Source organism: Schistocerca nitens, chromosome 9 (genome assembly GCF_023898315.1).
Source record: "Schistocerca nitens isolate TAMUIC-IGC-003100 chromosome 9, iqSchNite1.1, whole genome shotgun sequence".
NCBI lineage: Eukaryota > Metazoa > Arthropoda > Insecta > Orthoptera > Acrididae > Schistocerca > Schistocerca nitens.
In genome coordinates, this window is record NC_064622.1 from 160,447,513 (window position 1) to 160,467,651 (window position 20,139).

A 20,139-nucleotide genomic window follows, 5' to 3' on the forward strand; every position below is an offset into this window, starting at 1 on the left:
CTGGGGCATGGATGTGTGTGATGTCCTTAGTTTAGTTAGGTTTAAGTAGTTCTAAGTCTAGGGGACTGCTGACCTCAGTCCCATAGTGCTCAGAACGATTTGAATTTTTTTTTTTTTTTTTTTTTTTTGCTATGAAAGCCGTTTTCATATCAAATTCATATAGTGGTTGCATGATGAAAATTCTTGTGTTTATTTTCGACTTTGTTGCAGTGTGGCTTGACAGAAGCGGTGTTTCAAAAATGTTCAAATGTGCGTGAAATCTTATGGGACTTAACTGCTAAGGTCATCAGTCCCAATGCTTAGACACTACTTAAGCTAAATTATCCCAAGGACAAACACACACACCCATGCCTGAGGGAGGACTCGAACCTCCGCCGGGACCAGCCGCACAGTCCACGACTGCAGCGCCATAGACCGCTCGGCTAATCCCGCGCGGCAAGCGGTGTTTCGTGCCGCCCGTCCGCGTCGAACGGAGGACAGAAAAAAAGTGAAATTTCGGGCAGTATTGCTTAAAGTGTTTATTTGGGAATACATATAACAGAATGTACGCTCACGAAGTCGCCGTCCCTCATTCGTCAGCTGGTGTGCATTCTAATCACAGAAGAGCAAACTTGGCAGCAATGCGCCTTACACTCCAGTGGCATTTCTGATCCAGGATCGCAGGAAGCCGATGTCGGTGAACGCTGACAGCGGGTATTCGCAGCTCTCCTGCCCCCAGGACGTGATGCCGACCTGCACGTCTCCATACAGTAGCGGGCCCCCCGAGTCACCGAAGCAGACGCCCTTGTTGATGTCACCGGCGCACATCATGCTGTCGGTGACTGGGAGAACATCGGCCAATATCTCTCCGCAAATCCAGTTTTCGTCAACGTAGAGGTCCACTTTCTGCAGCTGCTCGGGCTCGTGATAAACCTCGGTCGACAGCATTCCCCACCCGACTGCTGTGACACGAAGGCCGGCAGGAGCCTCGTACCCGTCCGTAGGCAGCTTGACGATCTGGATGTTTGGTCCCAGCGGGAATGGTGTTGTAGGCTGTGAACAATACGAGAAGGTCTTCGCAAGGACTAGAACTTTACACTGACTGAAAGGGGAAATGCTACGAGGGCTATCCACAAAGTACACTACGTTTTGGAATTAAACATAAATAAAGTATTGGAAATTTTTTTTAATTATATACAAATGAAAGCCACACTTAAATACTACTTTTCTACATAGTTGCCATTTAAATTAAGGCACTTATCGTAGCGATGGACGAGCTTGGAAATTCCTTCGTCGTAAAATTCGGCCGCCTGCGCCTTCAACCACGTGGTTACCTCTTCTTGAAGCTGTGCGTCGTCATCAAAACGTTGCATAGCCAACCACTTCTTCATTGCTGGGAATAAGTGGAAGTCGCTCGGTGCCAGGTCGGGACTGTACGGCGGATGAGGAAACAACTCCCACTTAAAAGATTCGAGAACTTCACGAGTGGCATTTGCCGTGTGGGCCCGGGCGTTGTCGTGAATCAGCAAGACCTTTGAGCCCAACTTTTCCCTGCGCTTGTTTTGTATTGCTCTTCTGAGGTTGTGCAGAGTTTGGAAATACCTTTGAGAGTTTATGGTAGTGCCTCTTTCCAGGAAATCCACAAAAATCACACCTTTTCTGTCCCAAAAGACAGTCGCCACGTGGTTGAAGGCGCAGGCGGCCGTATTTTACGACAAAGGATTTTCCAAGCTCGTCCATCGCTACGATAAGTGCCTTAATTTAAATGGCAACTATGTAGAAAAGTAGTATTTAAGTGTGGCTTTCATCTGCATATAATAAAAAAATTTCCAATACTTTATTTATTTTTAATTCGAAAACGTAATGTACTTTGTGGATAGCCCTCGTACAACATACACTGACACAACGCTACCAAACTAATACTACAGTATTACTTGCGTGTAGGACATGTTATTAAAATTTCATCCTCACACAAATTTATTTTCGTTACTTTCAGAAAAGAAAAACACCATTCCTAAAGAGTAAGAATGGTGTGGGTACATGCTCCCTATAGTGGGTCTCCAACGTTACTGAAACTTTCATAGCATGCTCAGAGAACATGAACGTGAAGCGTATGGTCATGTTTCGGAGACAGAGAAAGATCGAATCACTGGAGTAAGGTGCATGGGAGCATCATACCTGCAGATTCCGTACAAAATTGACTATAATACAATCTCTGCATAATGAGTAGTGACGACGTGAAGGTAAGAGGAACAGGCACTATCCTTCTGGAAGGAAGAGTAATTTTCGATATAGGGAGAGCCTGTTTTGTAAAACATCGTTTCCTCAAATGGCGCCAACTTGTTTCACCACCTCTGTGCCATCATCAGCGCTGTTCCTTTATTCAGTATGTGAAATGTGAACATATTTCAAGCGCTCACTAATCTAAGAGAATTACGGCTGAGGGAAGTTTTTTGACTGTTGTCATTACCTTAACTTTTACTATACTGTTACGCAAGACTTTCGTACGTTATCGTATTCTGGTAGCTTTTCGTCTGCAACCAAAAGATGTAAACGAAATTACAATAAAATCCAGACCCTTAGCTGCTTACATGTGTTGATAAATATGAACGGGGACACTTGCAAATTTGTGCCCCGACCGGGATTCGAACCCAGGATGTCTTGCTTACATGGCAGACTCGCTATCCGACGGAGCCATCAAGGACAAAGAGGACAGTGCGACTGCAGGGACTTATCTCTGGCACGCTTCTCGTGAGACCTACATTTCCAGCTTAGTGTCCACACATTACATTTGTAGTGCCCCTGCCCACTATACTCGTTACTCACGGCAGTCAGTCCGTCGATTCCCGTAAGAGTTTCAGCAATGTGAGTGCATCCGCACTGAAGGAGATCATTGCCTGGTAAGCCTTATCTATATGAAGATGGTATCTATTCTTTCGGACATGACCGAAAGAACTGATACCACCTTCATATATAGTGGGCCTACCGGCCAATAATATTATTCAGTGCGGATGCTCTCCCATTGCTCAAACTCTTACGGGAATCGGTAGATTGACTGCCACGAGTAAAGAGTGTAGTAGGCAGGGGCACTACAAATGTAATGTGTGGACACTAAGCTGGAAATGTAGGTCTCACGAGAAGCGTGCCAGAGATAAGTCCCTGCAGTCGCACTGTCCTCTTTGTCCTTGATGGCTCCGTCGGATAGCGAGTCTGCCATGTAAGCAAGACATCCTGGGTTCGAATCCCGGTCGGGGCACAAATTTGCAAGTGTCTTCGTTGATATTTATCAACGCCTGTAAGCAGCTAAATAAAGGTCTGGATTTCGTTGTACTTTCGTTCTTCGAGAGCTGCAAGATCATCAATGGTACCTGCTCTTTCTGACATGACCGAAAGTACAGATACGATCTTCATATAGATAAGGCTTACCGGCCAATGATATTCTTTAGTGCGGATGCACTCACATGGCTCAAACTCTTATGGGAATCAGTAGATTGACTACCACGAATTATGAGTATAGTGGACAGGTACACTACAAATGTAGTGTGTGGACAGTAAGTTCGAAGGTTGGATTTCATAGGGAGCGTGCCAGAGATAAGTCACTCCAGTCGCCCTATCCACTGCATCCTTGATGGCTCAGTCGGATCGCCGGCACTGTAGCTCAGAGTATTCAGTCAGAGGGTTAGTTGCCCTCTTTAATTAAAAAAAAAAAACGGAGTTAATGGACGAACGACGAACTGAAACGGTTGTCTTGCGACGTCCGCCCCGAGCAGATACAACGAACTAAAACGAACAAAATGAGATTAAGAAAAAATGATAGAGCGTCTGCGATGTAAGCAGGAGATCGCGGATTCGAGTCCCAGTCGGGGCACATTTTTTTCAACTGTCTCAGTAGATATTTATCAACGCACGTACGCAGGTAACGGTCTGGATTTCATTGTAATTTCATTCTTCTAGAGCTGCAAGATCACCAATGATATCTGTTTTCTCGGACATGACCGAAAGAACAGATACCATCTTCATAATCATATACAACGATGTAAAGGTGAATTTGATAGGCTAGGTGACATAATGGTTAATGTTTGAACGTAATTTTGCTATTTCAAGCTATTTTGCGTACATATTTCATATTAATTACGTTTTGCTTTGGTCGATACTTTTTCTTTTCTGATCTAATGCGCTATTAAGAACCACACACGAATACTACTTACACGAGAGGCGTTCAATAAGCAATGTAACACATTTTGTTCTCAAGAGAAGTTGGTTTCATTCAGGATTCCAATGCGCCCTATTAATCTCCACTCTTTTAGCTATAAAACCACATTTTTCAACATAGTCTCCGCTTAATGCGACGGCCTTAAGCCATCTTACGGGGAGGGAATGTATGTTCGCGAGGTACTGCTCTACTGGTTGACGTTCGAGACAAGTCTTGCTGCATCAATAACCTCATTATTACCCACGTACTGCTTCCCACAGAGTGCATCCTTCATTGGGAAGGTTCGTTCACTTTTTTGTGGCGACGAGCACGCTGAAGCAGTTTCTTCGATTGCCTGAGGGTAACACAATATACACTCCTGGAAATTGAAATAAGAACACCGTGAATTCATTGTCCCAGGAAGGGGAAACTTTATTGATACATTCCTGGGGTCAGATACATCACATGATCACACTGACAGAACCACAGGCACATTGACACAGGCAACAGAGCATGCACACTGTCGGCACTAGTACAGTGTATATCCACCTTTCGCAGCAATGCAGGCTGCTATTCTCCCATGGAGACGATCGTAGAGATGCTGGATGTAGTCCTGTGGAACGGCTTGCCATGCCATTTCCACCTGGCGCCTCAGTTGGACCAGCGTTCGTGCTGGACGTGCAGACCGCATGAGACGACGCTTTATCCAGTCCCAAACATGCTCAATGGGGGACAGATCCGGAGATCTTGCTGGCCAGGGTAGTTGACTTACACCTTCTAGAGCACGTTGGGTGGCACGGGATACATGCGGACGTGCATTGTCATGTTGGAACAGCAAGTTCCCTTGCCGGTCTAGGAATGGTAGAACGATGGGTTCGATGACGGTTTGGATGTACCGTGCACTATTCAGTGTCCCCTCGACGATCACCAGTGGTGTACGGCCAGTGTAGGAGATCGCTCCCCACACCATGATGCCGGGTGTTGGCCCTGTGTGCCTCGGTCGTATGCAGTCCTGATTGTGGCGCTCACCTGCACGGCGCCAAACACGCATACGACCATCATTGGCACCAAGGCAGAAGCGACTCTCATCGCTGAAGACGACACGTCTCCATTCGTCCCTCCATTCACGCCTGTCGCGACACCACTGGAGGCGGGCTGCACGATGTTGGGGCGTGAGCGGAAGACGGCCTAACGGTGTGCGGGACCGTAGCCCAGCTTCATGGAGACGGTTGCGAATGGTCCTCGCCGATACCCCAGGAGCAACAGTGTCCCTAATTTGCTGGGAAGTGGCGGTGCGGTCCCCTACGGCACTGCGTAGGATCCTACGGTCTTGGCGTGCATCCGTGCGTCGCTGCGGTCCGGTCCCAGGTCGACGGGCACGTGCACCTTCCGCCGACCACTGGCGACAACATCGATGTACTGTGGAGACCCCACGCCCCACGTGTTGAGCAATTCGGCAGTACGTCCACCCGGCCTCCCGCATTCCCACTATACGCCCTCGCTCAAAGTCCGTCAACTGCACATACGGTTCACGTCCACGCTGTCGCGGCATGCTACCAGTGTTAAAGACTGCGATGGAGCTCCGTATGCCACGGCAAACTGGCTGACACTGACGGGGGCGGTGCACAAATGCTGCGCAGCTAGCGCCATTCGACGGCCAACACCGCGGTTCCTGGTGTGTCCGCTGTGCCGTGCGTGTGATCATTGCTTGTACAGCCCTCTCGCAGTGTCCGGAGCAAGTATGGTGGGTCTGACACACCGGTGTCAATGTGTTCTTTTTTCCATTTCCAGGAGTGTACTTCAGAGTTAATCGTTGCAGCACGATTTAGGACAGAAAACGGAATAACCCCTTCACAGTCTCAGAAGACCGTCGCTATTAATTTACCGGCCTGCCTTTGTGGCCGAGCGGTTCTAAGCGCTTCAGTCTGGAACCGCGCGACACTACGGTCGCAGGTGCGAATCCTGCCTCGGGAATGGATGTGTGTTATGTCCTTAGGTTAGTTAGGTTTAAGTATTTCTAAGCCTAGGGGACTGATGACCTCAGATGTGAAGTCTCTTAGTGCTTAGAGCCATTTTCACCATTTTTTTATGAATTTACCGGCTGAGGGTACGACTTTAACTTTTTCATCAGACGATAGGTGGTGTGACGCCACTACATGGATTGCCATTTTGGTTCCGGTTCCAACAGATCAACCTATTTTTCATCGCCTGTGAAGATGTTCGGCAAAAAATTTGTCACTATCGGACTCGTTAACGCAAGCAATATCTCACAGATGGTCCTTCGTTGCTCGTTATGGTCTTCCGTTAGGCGGCGAGGAATCCAGCGGGCACACTCTTTTAGTACCCCAACTGGAGAACGAATGTGTCAGCACTACCAACAGAGATGTCCAGTTGTGCAGCGAGGTGTTTGTTTGTGATCCCCACGTTCCAACATTGCAAGATTTAGATCTGTGTGCGGTTGACCGGCACGGTGGAGATCGGACAGGTTTGCGCGACCTTGTTGTGATGATGACAGACCCCTAGGCCAACGACTCACAGTACTTTTGTTCACTGTGTTATCTCCGTAGACATCCTCAACATCTGTGTTCTGGTTTTCCGCCAAAAGAAACTCTACGACAGCTTTCCGCTTGGAACGCACCTCCGATACAGACGCCGTTTTGAAGGCTACATACGGCCGCCACATATCGGAACTTCATGAAACTATAGAAGCTGAAGCGGGAATTCCGCATTTTTCAACCAAATCTGGTAGAGAAAAAAATGTGCTGCATCACTTATTGCACGCCCCTCGTATTTTACAGAATTTTGTTTGTAACCAACATTTTCCACTTTCCAGAATGAAATTTTCACTATGCAGCGGAATGTGTGCTGATATGAAACTTCCTGGCAGATTAAAACTGTGTGCCGGACCGAGACTCGAACTCAGGACCTTTGCCTTTCGCGGACAAGTGCTCTACCATCTGAGCTGCCCAACCACGACTCACGACTCGTCCTCACAGCTTCAGTTCTGCCAGTACCTCGTCTCCTACTCGTCTCGTAGGAGATCAGCCTCGTAACGCGCAGCAATTCCTCACAGATGGTCCTTCGTTGCTCTTTATGGTTTTCCGTCTCCTCGTAGGGGACGAGGTACTGGCAGAATTCAGGCTGTGAGGACGGGTCGTGAGTCGTGCTTGGGTAGCTAAGATGGCCCGCGAAAGGCAAAGGGCCCGAGTTCGAGTCTCGGTCGGGCACACAGTTTTAATCTGCCAGGAAGTTTCACTTTCCACTCTGCCAAAACACAATATAAACGTTGTTGAAATGTCTCATCCCAGTAGGCATTCAATCGTTCTCAAGTGAGATTGGCGCTGAATTTGAATTTTGTTTACTTTCTGCCTGACTGTCGTTCTCTCTCTCTCTCTGTTTGTGTGTGTGTGTGTGTGTGTGTGTGTGTGTGTGTGTATGTGTGTGTGTGTGTGTGTGTGTGTGTGTGCGGGTGCGCGCGCCCGCGTGCAATTTAGCTGCTTGTCTTTTGTGTAAACTTTCTTTAACATGTTAAATAGTGTGCCTTGGATAGCGTAGCGTATTCATTTATAATCGGTTTTCCATCTACTATTGCCTTCTGTATCTGGAATTTTCCTTCGATTGTTAGTTGACTGTACCGGCTGCTGCTGGATATTAGCATTTTTACATCTGTTTCTATTGTAGTTGGGTTGTGGTTGTGGGCTATTAGGTGTTCAACAACTAAGCTGCGGGAGCTGTTACTTTTGAGGGCTCTGACGTTTTCTGAATATCATGTTTGGAAGTTATTGCATGCTTGTCGTATGTATACCGACTGACAAGTGTAGCACGTGATTCCTATATGCCTCATCTGGAGAATTTATCCTTGGGCATTTCCTGTCTTCTCAGTCTTTTCTGTGTTCTGTTATTTTCTCTGTCCCTATTTTAAATCCTTGTTTCTTTATTATTTTTCTTTTTCTGTGAATGGCGTCTCCGTGCTGAAGAATGATTGACTCATTAAAGAAGATTTCAGTAGTATTCACCGCAAGAATTTAGTTTTCAAGGTAATATGAACACAAGATGAATCTGAACAATTGTGAGATGATAAAGGACATAAAACGAACACAGATTTAAAGAAATTATACAAGCAAATGGCGCTATACGAAACTGCCAAACAGGATATTCGATCTACTAAAGAACAAACTATCCTGACTAGGATTTGCGGCTGTTTTCCACCCGTTGCCAGAAGAATTATGCCGTGTAAAATTCCATCAACAAGAAACAATTATAGACCTAATATAAATTCACAGAAATAAGCGAACTAAAACTTAGTTCAAACCAATAAATGAAATTGTGTTCTAACACAACAAATAACTCTCATCCTAAGATGAAGAGAATGCAACGATTATTAGAAAATTGTACAGTCCCTCTTCAGGGATACGCTATACCGGAAGGGACGAACGAACGATAAAAATATAAGTCAAAATTTTCCATCTTTGTCCGCAGCTCGTGGTCGTGCGGTAGCATCCTCGCTTCCCGCGTCCGGGTTCCCGGGGGGTCAGGGATTTTCTCTGCCTTGTGATGACTGGGTGTTGTGTGATGTCCTTAGGTTAGTTAGGTTTAAGTAGTCCTAAGTTCTAGGGGACTGATGACCATAGATGTTAAGTCCCATAGTGCTCAGAGCCATTTCATTTTTTTTTTTCATCTTCCCAAGCAGTGAATCGTAAAGTTAACATACTTCATACCTTACATTAATTGTATTGTTAACACAGAAAATGAGCACTTTAAAGGAAGGTGAAGTTCTGATACAGGGTGTCATCTTTATCTTGGACTTTCCAAATAACTATCTGTCCAGATGTAAAATAAAAATATATGAGGCAATTTTTTTAACTTGTAGGGGTACATTAACCAGCATGACTGCCTTTCTTGTATCTTCATTCGTTTTTTAAATAGCACCCTATATTTTATATTTGGTAAACCACTTTCCCTCTTAAAGATCTGCTCGAAAATGTATCACGAAGTACTGTTCACGTAAAGATAAAGGTATCAGAAACGTAACGCAAAACTGACTTCTCTATCCTCTGTTAGAAACATTTTGCAATTACCTGGCGTAAAGTAACTCGTCCAGTTACTATAATGGGCAGTACACGAATGGAAATAAGAGAAAAATGTACACACGTCATTCAGTCAACCGCCCTCAGTTGACGGTTTGTGTAACTAGAATGTACACCAACGAAGGGAAGGTAAAAATGCTACACATCAATGGAGTATGTAACTTACATTCTCCAAACAGTAACTGCAATAATGTTGTCTTATTAACAATACAGTTACTTGTAGTACGGTACATTAACATTTATGTGATACACTGTGTACGGTGAAGGAATCCTTGATTACATTTGAACATCCTTAGCTTAAACTGACCGAGTGACTGGTGTGCGTTTTCCTTGTGTTACGATTTGTTTACTGTCAACTACAGCAAATGGACGAGTTATGTTACGTCGGATACCTGTGAAGTGTGCTTGTACAGCAGATTCAAAATGAGTTTTGCGTGAAGGGTACACTGAGACATTTTTGTGAACAGGTCTTCAGGAGAGGAAGTGGATTAAGGAATAAAATTATATCTACACTCCTGGAAATTGAAATAAGAACACCGTGAATTCGTTGTCCCAGGAAGGGGAAACTTTATTGACACATTCCTGGGGTCAGATACATCACATGATCACACTGACAGAACCACAGGCACATAGACACAGGCAACAGAGCATGCACAATGTCGGCACTAGTACAGTGTATATCCACCTTTCGCAGCAATGCAGGCTGCTATTCTCCCATGGAGACGATCGTAGAGATGCTGGATGTAGTCCTGTGGAACGGCTTGCCATGCCATTTCCACCTGGCGCCTCAGTTGGACCAGCGTTCGTGCTGGACGTGCAGACCGCGTGAGACGACGCTTCATCCAGTCCCAAACATGCTCAATGGGGGACAGATCCGGAGACCTTGCTGGCCAGGGTAGTTGACTTACACCTTCTAGAGCACGTTGGGTGGCACGGGATACATGCGGACGTGCATTGTCCTGTTGGAACAGCAAGTTCCCTTGCCGGTCTAGGAATGGTAGAACGATGGGTTCGATGACGGTTTGGATGTACCGTGCACTATTCAGTGTCCCCTCGACGATCACCAGTGGTGTACGGCCAGTGTAGGAGATCGCTCCCCACACCATGATGCCGGGTGTTGGCCCTGTGTGCCTCGGTCGTATGCAGTCCTGATTGTGGCGCTCACCTGCACGGCGCCAAACACGCATACGACCATCATTGGCACCAAGGCAGAAGCGACTCTCATCGCTGAAGACGACACGTCTCCATTCGTCCCTCCATTCACGCCTGTCGCGACACCACTGGAGGCGGGCTGCACGATGTTGGGGCGTGAGCGGAAGACGGCCTAACGGTGTGCGGGACCGTAGCCCAGCTTCATGGAGACGGTTGCGAATGGTCCTCGCCGATACCCCAGGAGCAACAGTGTCCCTAATTTGCTGGGAAGTGGCGGTGCGGTCCCCTACGGCACTGCGTAGGATCCTACGGTCTTGGCGTGCATCCGTGCGTCGCTGCGGTCCGGTCCCAGGTCGACGGGCACGTGCACCTTCCGCCGACCACTGGCGACAACATCGATGTACTGTGGAGACCTCACGCCCCACGTGTTGAGCAATTCGGCGGTACGTCCATCCGGCCTCCCGCATGCCCACTATACGCCCTCGCTCAAAGTCCGTCAACTGCACATACGGTTCACGTCCACGCTGTCGCGGCATGCTACCAGTGTTAAAGACTGCGATGGAGCTCCATATGCCACGGCAAACTGGCTGACACTGACGGCGGCGGTGCACAAATGCTGCGCAGCTAGCGCCATTCGACGGCCAACCCCGCGGTTCCTGGTGTGTCCGCTGTGCCGTGCGTGTGATCATTGTTTGTACAGCCCTCTCGCAGTGTCCGGAGCAAGTATGGTGGGTCTGACACACCGGTGTCAATGTGTTCTTTTTTCCATTTCCAGGAGTGTATATAGGTTGAACATTAATAAATGTGACAAACTGCAGGAGGAAAGGACTCCTGATTGGAAAAGGAGGAAAAAATGTCATATGAACATAAAATTGACGGTGTGCGTGCAACAACAACAAATAGTCACAGAACACAGTACAGAGGTGCATCGTATCTACGGCACAACATATGTTCAAAGTGGCCTTTAGGAGATGCAATCGTTGACACGTCGAATTATGGACTGCTAATGACACAAATCCCATAGCTGTGATGGTCTGGTATAAAAACCATCAACAAAACCGTTCCGATAGAGAGAAATCCGCTGATGATGATCCTTGCATTCGTTGCAGGTGATAGGGGTAGCAGCAGTAGTCATGCCAGCATACACATAATCGTAATTTGGCTTACAACATGTTGGTGGACCACTTGCCTGGTATTTGAACTAGGGTTCGTCTCAATATCCTGTAGAGCCCGGTCCCCCAAATTTGGTGTATGCCCATTCCGCCGCCTCTCAACACGTTCGCCTGTCTGAAAGGACCTACGATCACACAAACGCCCTACAAGGGCTTCAAATGTGTGATGTGGTTGGTGTCTATGAGGGTACCTGTTTTGGTGTAGCCCTGCTGCCTCTCTACCGTTTCCATCTGCTTTGCCGTACACAAACACCATCTCGACTTGTTCCCGACAAGAATACCGGACCCTTCTGCTGCTTACAGTAGGCGGTGTCAACACACAGCCTCCAAAACACACATAACATACGGAATGTGGTCAGAGGAACTGTCTTTCGTCAGAGCCGTCTACCGTGGCAACGATGCGTTCCCGGACACATGTTCATAGGATCTGTTTTCCTGCCTTTCTAGTCAGGAACCCGTCCCTGCAGTTTGGCGATTTTATTCATGTTCACTCTGTATAGAAAGCACGGGCAGATGTTGACAGCTTCGAAACTGAGAAAAGTAGAGTCATGGTGGTTATTTCCCCATTCCCTCCCGGTATCTAAACAACATTTGTTTGACACGTGTTTTATTTTGTTTCTGGACCCAAAATTATTTGGGTTCGTCTCAGTAAATGGGACAACCTGTACGAGTCGACATCTTTCATAGAGTGAGTATCACCGAGAAATGTAAGCGCTACACCTCAAGCGTGCGTGGCAAGGTATAGTCAGTGGCGTTTAGAAATGAGGTAGTGCTCTAAATCAGTACACGAAAGTGGAACTATGATAGTTAAACTTGTTATCTCAGTCTCAACTTAACAGCCCATTTCCCACAAGAACGGTGCGGTAAAGACCTTTTTGTGTAAAATGCGTTTTAGGTAGCATTAGGAGCAACATGTAAAAAAAACTGACGAAATCTAAGTTTCGTTCATATTAATTTTGATGATCTTCCGGGTTGACATACTGAAATCCACAAAAATTTCTGTTTTGTACCAGTATAATCCTAGCTACATCTAACATTGTTTTGGTTAATGATTTAAGAGAAGCGTAATTTAATCTACAGTGTCAAGCCGCACCATTTTCGATAAAAGGACTGGTGCACTAGATTTGATGCTCCAGGTATAGACGAAACGTCAGCTTACCTGCACGACAACGATGTCGTTGTCGAGTGTGGTGCTGTCGTAGTTCTCGTGGTAAACGACTGTCGATATTCCGGAGACGACGCCGCCACTCTCGCGTACTGTCGATCCGGCCCGCAGCGACATCTTGCTGACGTCGTCATAGAAGCAGTGGCCGGCAGACATTGCCCACGTCGTGCTGATTATGGAGCCGCCGCACTCCTGCCTGACCAGGAACTCTATGGCGAGTACCCAGGGGTAATCTGTTATGACGGCAGGTTCGCCGTTCACGATGCGGCCGTGGCCCCTTCTACTCCAGGCTACCCTGGCTCTGGGGGCCGCAAAGCATGCTGCCGTCAGGCATGCCAAGATGAATAGTGCTCGCAACATAGTGTCCATCGAGAGTGTCCTACTCGTGAAGAGGCTTCCTTTTATGCTGCCGATAAGCTCCCGATACAAGCACGGACTTGAGCTTAAAATAATCGCTCTGACGAAAACGGTTATTCTGGTTACGTTTTTGGCTACTATCAGTACATCGTTAAACGTTGAAGCTAATCAATTTCTTATCTAGATATCAGAGCTCATTTCCCTATATCATAGCTGTTCAATCCTAAATTATAACGACTTTTACTTAGTGACACCACTCGTAAGGACTTTCTAAACTACTCATCTGGTAAGTATTATTGTACACTACTGGCCATTAAAATAGCTACAACATGAAGAAATGCAGATGATAAACGGGTACTCATTGGACAAATATATTATACTAGAACTGACATGTGATTGCATTTTCAAGCAATTTGGGTGCATAGATCCTAAGAAATCAGTACCCAGAACAACCACCTCTGGCCCTAATAACGGCCTTGATATGCTTGGGCATTGAGTCAAACAGAGCTTGGATGGCGTATACGATTACAGCTCCCCATGCAGCTTCAACACGATACCACAGTTCATCAAGAGTAGTGACTGGAGTATTCGGACGAGCCAGTTGCTCGGCCACCATTGACCAGACGTTTTCAATTGATGAGAGATCTGGAGAATGTGCTGGCCAGGGCAGCAGTCGAACATTTTCTGTATCCAGAAAGGCCGTTACAGGACCTGCAACAACCGGTCGTGCATTATCCTGCTGTAATGTAGGGTTTCGCAGGGATCGAATGAAGGGTAGAGCCACGGGTAGTAAAACATCTGAAAAGTAACGTCCACTGTTCAAAGTGCCGTCAATGCGAACAAGAGGTGACCGAGACGTGTAACAAATAGCACCCCATACCATCACCCCGGGTGATACGCCAGTATGGCGATGGCGAATACACGCTTTCAATGTGCGTTCACCGCGATGTCGCCAAACACGGATGCGACCATAATGATGCTGTAAACAGAACCTGGATTCATCCGAAAAATGACGTTTTGCCATTCGTGCACCCAGGTTCGTCGTTGAGTACACCATCACAGGCGCTCCTGTCTGTGATGCAGCGTCAAGGGCAACCGCAGCCATGGTCTCCGAGCTGATAGTCCATGCTGCTGCAAACGTCGTCGAACTGTTCGTGGAGATGGTTGTTGTCTTGCAAACGTCCCCATCTGTTGACTCAGGGATCGAGACGTGGCTGCACGATCCGTTACAGCCATGCAGATACGATGTCTTTCATCTCGACTGCTAGTGATACGAGCCGTTGGGATCCAGCACGGTGTTCCATATTACCCTCCTTGACCCACCAATTCCATATTTTGCTAACAGTCATTGGATCTCAACCAACGCGAGCAGCAATGGTAAAACACAAAATAACACAAATATACGATGAAACCGAACTCTGTTTGATATTACATAGTATCTTTCCTACAGAACACTGGGCTTCTACACCTCTCATGCAAAAAATTCTCTTTGCCTTGTGCCTGGGATGCGTAACATTAATGGATTCACGTTCCTCTGAGAACTTTGAAATAGAATTGAAAGGGTACAGTACCGCCCGACATTGAGAATAGATACAACACACTTCATTATTTTTGTCAGAACACCACATTTTTTGTAAAATAGCTCAATTTCAATTAATACAGCGAAGCCGGATACCAGTGTGGGAAAGAATGACAATTTATTTATTTAATTGATCACATGTGTATTCCCACAAAATAAATCCCTACATCCAGATTGGTGAGATCTGTGAAATGAATGAATGTATGGTCGTCTGCTAACTGCAGATAGTGAATGTGAATATATGATCATCTTTGAGACGATCCTTTGGCCACCTTTGGTGGGACCAAAGAGATGAAATTTACCTGAGCTTTGAACGCCTGAAATGTGACTGACCAATACGGTAGCAAGGTGCTCCCCCACTTCGGCAGAGGTGCGAGAGGACCTGAAGAACGGCCATGTTTCAGCACTCTGCCGCTGGATCTTGTGCTGTTAAGACCTGTCTTAGGTGGGCTCCGTAATGACAAAAGCGTGGAGACATGGTATGGATGTGGAATATTTAAGAGTAGTTTGAAATAATAATTTCTCTATTTCAGGAACTTTTGTGGGGAGAATTAAATGTCAGGCAGGTAATATTAATGGGATCGTAGTAATCTTCGGAAGTGACCAACAGTCACAATGAAACCACGTGTAGCAATAAGTTGAAATACTTCCGTGTGCTTAAGTTAAGCTGAATTACTAGCGTGTGTACTACAAGTTGAAATATTTAAGAAATAGCGTGTGCAGGACTTGAAATTAGAGGCGAGTACTTCCACGTGGTGAGTACTGTGTGAGTCTCAATCGGTGTATGAGACAAAGGATAAAGAGAAGTACTCGTCCATGGTATCAGTTGAGGACTCGTGTGCGTGATGAATATGTTCTTAATATTACTTTGCGAGATATGTTTCCGTGTGACGCTTGATTCAAACTATAATACTCTGAGAGAGAAACAAGGTGAGTCAGCCGTCTATCCAGCAACGCCATTGCACAGGAAGACGTGCATATATCTCCAGAGTTCATAGTAGGAAAGTGGAATTACGAAGTGGGGCAGTGTCGTGTGAAGCTGGGATAAATATTAATTGAAGTGGGAAAGCTGAAAGTGATAATGTTGTGACTATTCCCTGTGTTGCATTTCATGTTGTAGTGTGGTGTATGTCATGTAATTTAAGTATGTGTGGTTTGCATGAGAGAGTAGCAAGGTAGTTTCAGAGGTAGTGGGTTATGTGTGTTCCTTTTGTACTGCTCGGTCTGGAGGAAAGTTTCGTGATGATGATGTGAGAGTCGAAGTGTGAGAAATAATAAAAGATCCACCATCCTATCCTGAAAGTGCACTGTAGCGTTAAATAATTACGAGACCATAAGATAGAGATTCACCAATGTAAAGCCATGCCCACTGGGCGGAATTTCTCATGTGTTATTGTTGTAGGTTACAAAATTTGTGTGTTTAGCTTATAGAATTTATTAGAATAAATAAGACAGTGAAAAGAGAAAGATTGGTGGCCTTTTCCTTCGAATTGTATGTTGTCATGATATCCAGAATTTATAATGCGTGCGCCACTCATAGTCAGTGCGATGGCCACGTGTTGATAAAAGCTGTTAAATAAAAAAAGAGAAGGAAAATGTGGTATTGCTAGTGCGTAGTGAACAGTCAGAGTTCTGTAAATTACTGATAGTCAGATGTGCGTTTCCGTTGCGTATTATTCATACAGGAGGACAATTTGTAACTTAATTGTGAGTACGAGAGTTCATGTTACTCGATAAATAAGAATGAATCCACTCGCTTGGCAGACCACTCATCTTGCTGGCCTGACTGCTTGATGCCACAGTATGAGCAAGGCATGTGGGTGCCTCTCATAATTTCGACCCTGCCAGGATATTTTGCTGTTAGGATTTGCTGTTAAGATTTTTTTTGATGGAATATATTGTGATAGCGCTAAGGTGTAAAATTTTTTTTGTTTGCAGTTTCTTTCTGGATTGGTGAGGATCTTTAATTTTTTTATGTAATTGGTTGCTACGTAGTTCAAGGCTGGAAGATCGTTGTATAATTTTTTTTGCGTAATGTCCGTAGTAACTAGGTCGCAGTCGAAAAGTGTAGTCACCATGGAGAATAGTGATTCTGGGGTGAATGTAGCAGTGCAGCAGGAAGTAGGTGTCGACCTTGCGTTAATGAGTGAGAATGGAAAACACTTGGAAGGGTCTGAATTGTTCAGCGGATCGCAGCTAGGTGATCCTTTAAGCGGCGGGCTTTGTCCACAATCGGGGGCTTTTCCCGACGACGCGGGCGAGCCGGGGCTAGGTCAGATATGCAGTGAAAGTGCAGCTACCCTTAGCGAAGCTACAGTTTCTCAGGCGAACTAGGTGAGCGCGTCGAAAGTAGCAAATGACAATGTGCTACTGCAGTTTTTACAGAGGATGGATAGAGATAATAAGGAAAGATTGGAAGCGATGGATAGAGATAATAAGGAAAGAATGGAAGCGATGGATAAAGATAGTAAGGAAAGATTGGAAGCGATGGATAAAGATAATAAGGAAAGAGATAGGGAGACTAAGGAAAGATTGGAAGCGATGGATAAAGATAGTAAGGAAAGATTGGAGGCAATGGATAAGGGAAATAAAGAGGCAATGAGGAAGCTGCACACAGTTATCGATGAGCGTCTGTCCACAGTTAATAATCGGTTGGATGAGGGAGAAAAAAATCTGGATGCGTTGCAGCAATTATGTGATGCCGTGAAAGAAAAAGCCAATAATTTGGAGGTATGAATATGTACAATAGAGAGCGATATTACAGAACGTAGAGACGTGTTGCCGGATGAGCGAATCAAAGAGATAGTGGAGGACTTATTTGCAGATAAACAAGGGGCATTAGACAGCATGGAAGCTCAAGTCACCTGGCAGGAAGTGGCGCTAACTAAACACAGGGATGAAGTTGCGGAGGTAGTGGTCAGAATGAATACGATTAGCGCACATGTAGAAAAGATCAGTATAAGAGGCGAAACAGGCTCTGATAGTACGCAGCGAGAGGTTTATGCCAACCAGGAGGAGATACAATCACTATTACAGTTTAAAGAGGCACAATTAGAAACAAATAGGAAACATAGGGAAGTACTAGCACAGTTGCAATTAGCGTGCAGAAGCGAAGGTGAAACACCACCAGGTAGACTGCAGAGGGAGAGTGAGATAAATTCAAAAAACGAAAATAGGCAGAAAGAGGAAGACGAACTCAGAGAGTTAGAAGAACGGTTGTGTCGGATAAAACAGGTGGCAAACCCAACTGGGTATAGTCCAAGGTCGGAAAACATAAATGCGGAAGAAGAATGTAGGAGGCACTTCATGTCGGTACAAACATACACTTGTTTTCCGGATCCTGATAATTACCAACATCCATGCCTGTGGCTGTCTCAATTTCAAGATTCATTACCTTCATCGTGGGGACCGCTCCTCAAAATGAAGTTTGTGTGTAATCATTTGAGGGACGAGGCTAGAGCGAAAATGCAGGAAGTTATTAAAGACTGTAGTAGCTACAAGATATTTTGTGACAAGTTTTTAAATGAATTCTGGTCGAAAAGTAAGCAGGACCAGGTTAAGCAAAGCATATTGATGATGCCAACTTGTAACAAAGGTAGTATAAGAGATCCAGTGTCGTGCTATCAGGAAATGCTGAGACGAAATAGGTATTTGGATGTGCCATACGAACCTGGGGAGTTCATTAGGATCTGTATAACGAAGTTGCCAGTGAAATTGCACAGAGAAATAGCGATAGCAGACAGAGGCTTAGACGATTCTGCGTCATTTCAGCACTTGTTACAAGAATTGGGTAATGAGAGCAACATCGTGAACGGAGACACGACTCATAGGTCAGACAGTGTCGGGGATAGGAACGGCAGAAACTATCAGAATGACAGGAGAGCATGGAATCCTGGCATTTCATTCTTGTCATAATGGATTGATGGATAGGAGAAACTAATCCAACATATCAGGCCTTAGCATCTTGGCTTAAAACACATGCCGCTAGCACTGAGAATTGTCTAGGTAGGAGACATACTCTACTGATATGTAGGAATGCAAATACCTTACTTCTGATCAGAGAATAAAACACCAGTAATGGCATCTGTTAGGCTGGTCTCTCAGAGCAAAATTTGCAAATTTTTATTTCGAACAGTAAAGTAAAAGGACTTTTTCCTGAAAGAAACCAGTTGCTAAAATGTTATGTAATAATGCCAATGAGTCCAGTTTAATTGGTACGATTTGACTATTGCAGGTACTTAACACGTAATGTAAAAAGTCAACATTGTGATCAGTATGGAATAGAGTACGTTTATACTGCTGTTACAGGTAACACCAGCAATGTGATCGAAGTTTTTAAATTAGATGCCATCTGATCTATAGTATGTCATTGTCGTGGTGCCAGTTATAATGAAGTGCTGGGTATGGTTGTTCGGAATCTGGTGTTAGGGAAAGAGGCCACTAGCATCTAAGTTTCTAACACTTGGGCTGCCCATTTCTCCCAGCTTGTATATTCTCAGCACACATTTAATTTTCATGTAAGCACAGATTCCTAACTAGCAAATTCTTTGCTGTGTATAGTGGACCATTCAGAGTGAGGCGGATTGTCCATGAAAATGCGTACTGATTGAGACGATCAAGGGAAAACAATCGTGTGGGCTTCATCACATTTCTAACATCAAATTATGGAAAAGGTAAGGGTAGATCGAAAGTAGGCAAGTTATGGTAGATAGTCAGTGTATTTATTTGTGGTGTGTAACGTTGTGCATGGTCAAATCGAACATAAGAATTTTCAGGCGGGATGTCAGGAAGTATGACGGAATAGACTGGTCGAATGAGTCATGAACAGGAGTCGTCAGAGTGGTCTATGTACGTATTTTTTGTCATATGAATAAGGATCAAGCAGAAACGACGTGATGATTAATGAGTGGATAAAGATGGTAGATAGAGAAGCGACGTGATAAATAGTAGTGGATAAAGGTGATATTTAAGGAGAGAAGCGACGTGAAGCAGTGTGATTAATAAAGAGAGATTCGACGTGATGAAACAGTAGTAAATAAAGGTGAGTGGAATTAATAATGTGGAGATGTCTTAGATGTATGTTACAGAGAGGCCTGGGTATGCTGCAATCGAGATTGATGCGAATGGCGAAGGAAGACCAGGAAATGATGGAGTAATGGATGGACGGAGAGCCGAAATACGAATGACGAGATGAGGACAACTGCACAACGTGAAGGGACATAAAGGGAGTATGAGAGTCAGGTGGTGAACGTTGTGAAATACTGACATAAGATGTAATATAAGTGTAAATCTAATTCTTACCATAATATTTGCAACATGAAAAAAAAATATTTTTTGTTGTTGTTGAAGCCTGGTACTAGTATAACTAATCAAAACGGTACCAAGAATGTGTACACTTATTTTGCAGGATGAATAATTTGTGTATTTTTTGTTCTTAGATAAAATGTCGCAATTCT

General features: G+C 45.2%; 2 protein-coding genes across 2 annotated transcripts in view; both read right to left on the reverse strand.

Annotated features, from left to right (window-relative positions):
• The window catches only part of LOC126204069 (UDP-glycosyltransferase UGT5-like), a 251,477-nt gene that overhangs the window by 219,578 nt on the left and 11,760 nt on the right, over positions 1–20,139 (reverse strand). The gene's annotated exons all lie outside the window — the stretch shown is intronic.
• Positions 599–13,107, reverse strand: LOC126204072 (trypsin alpha-like). The gene is made up of 2 exons (XM_049938493.1): positions 12,742–13,107; positions 599–1,032 (listed from the first exon to the last, which is right to left on the reverse strand). Exons 1-2 carry the CDS (start codon positions 13,105–13,107, stop codon positions 628–630), a joined length of 771 nt encoding a protein of 256 aa, XP_049794450.1. The 3' UTR covers positions 599–627.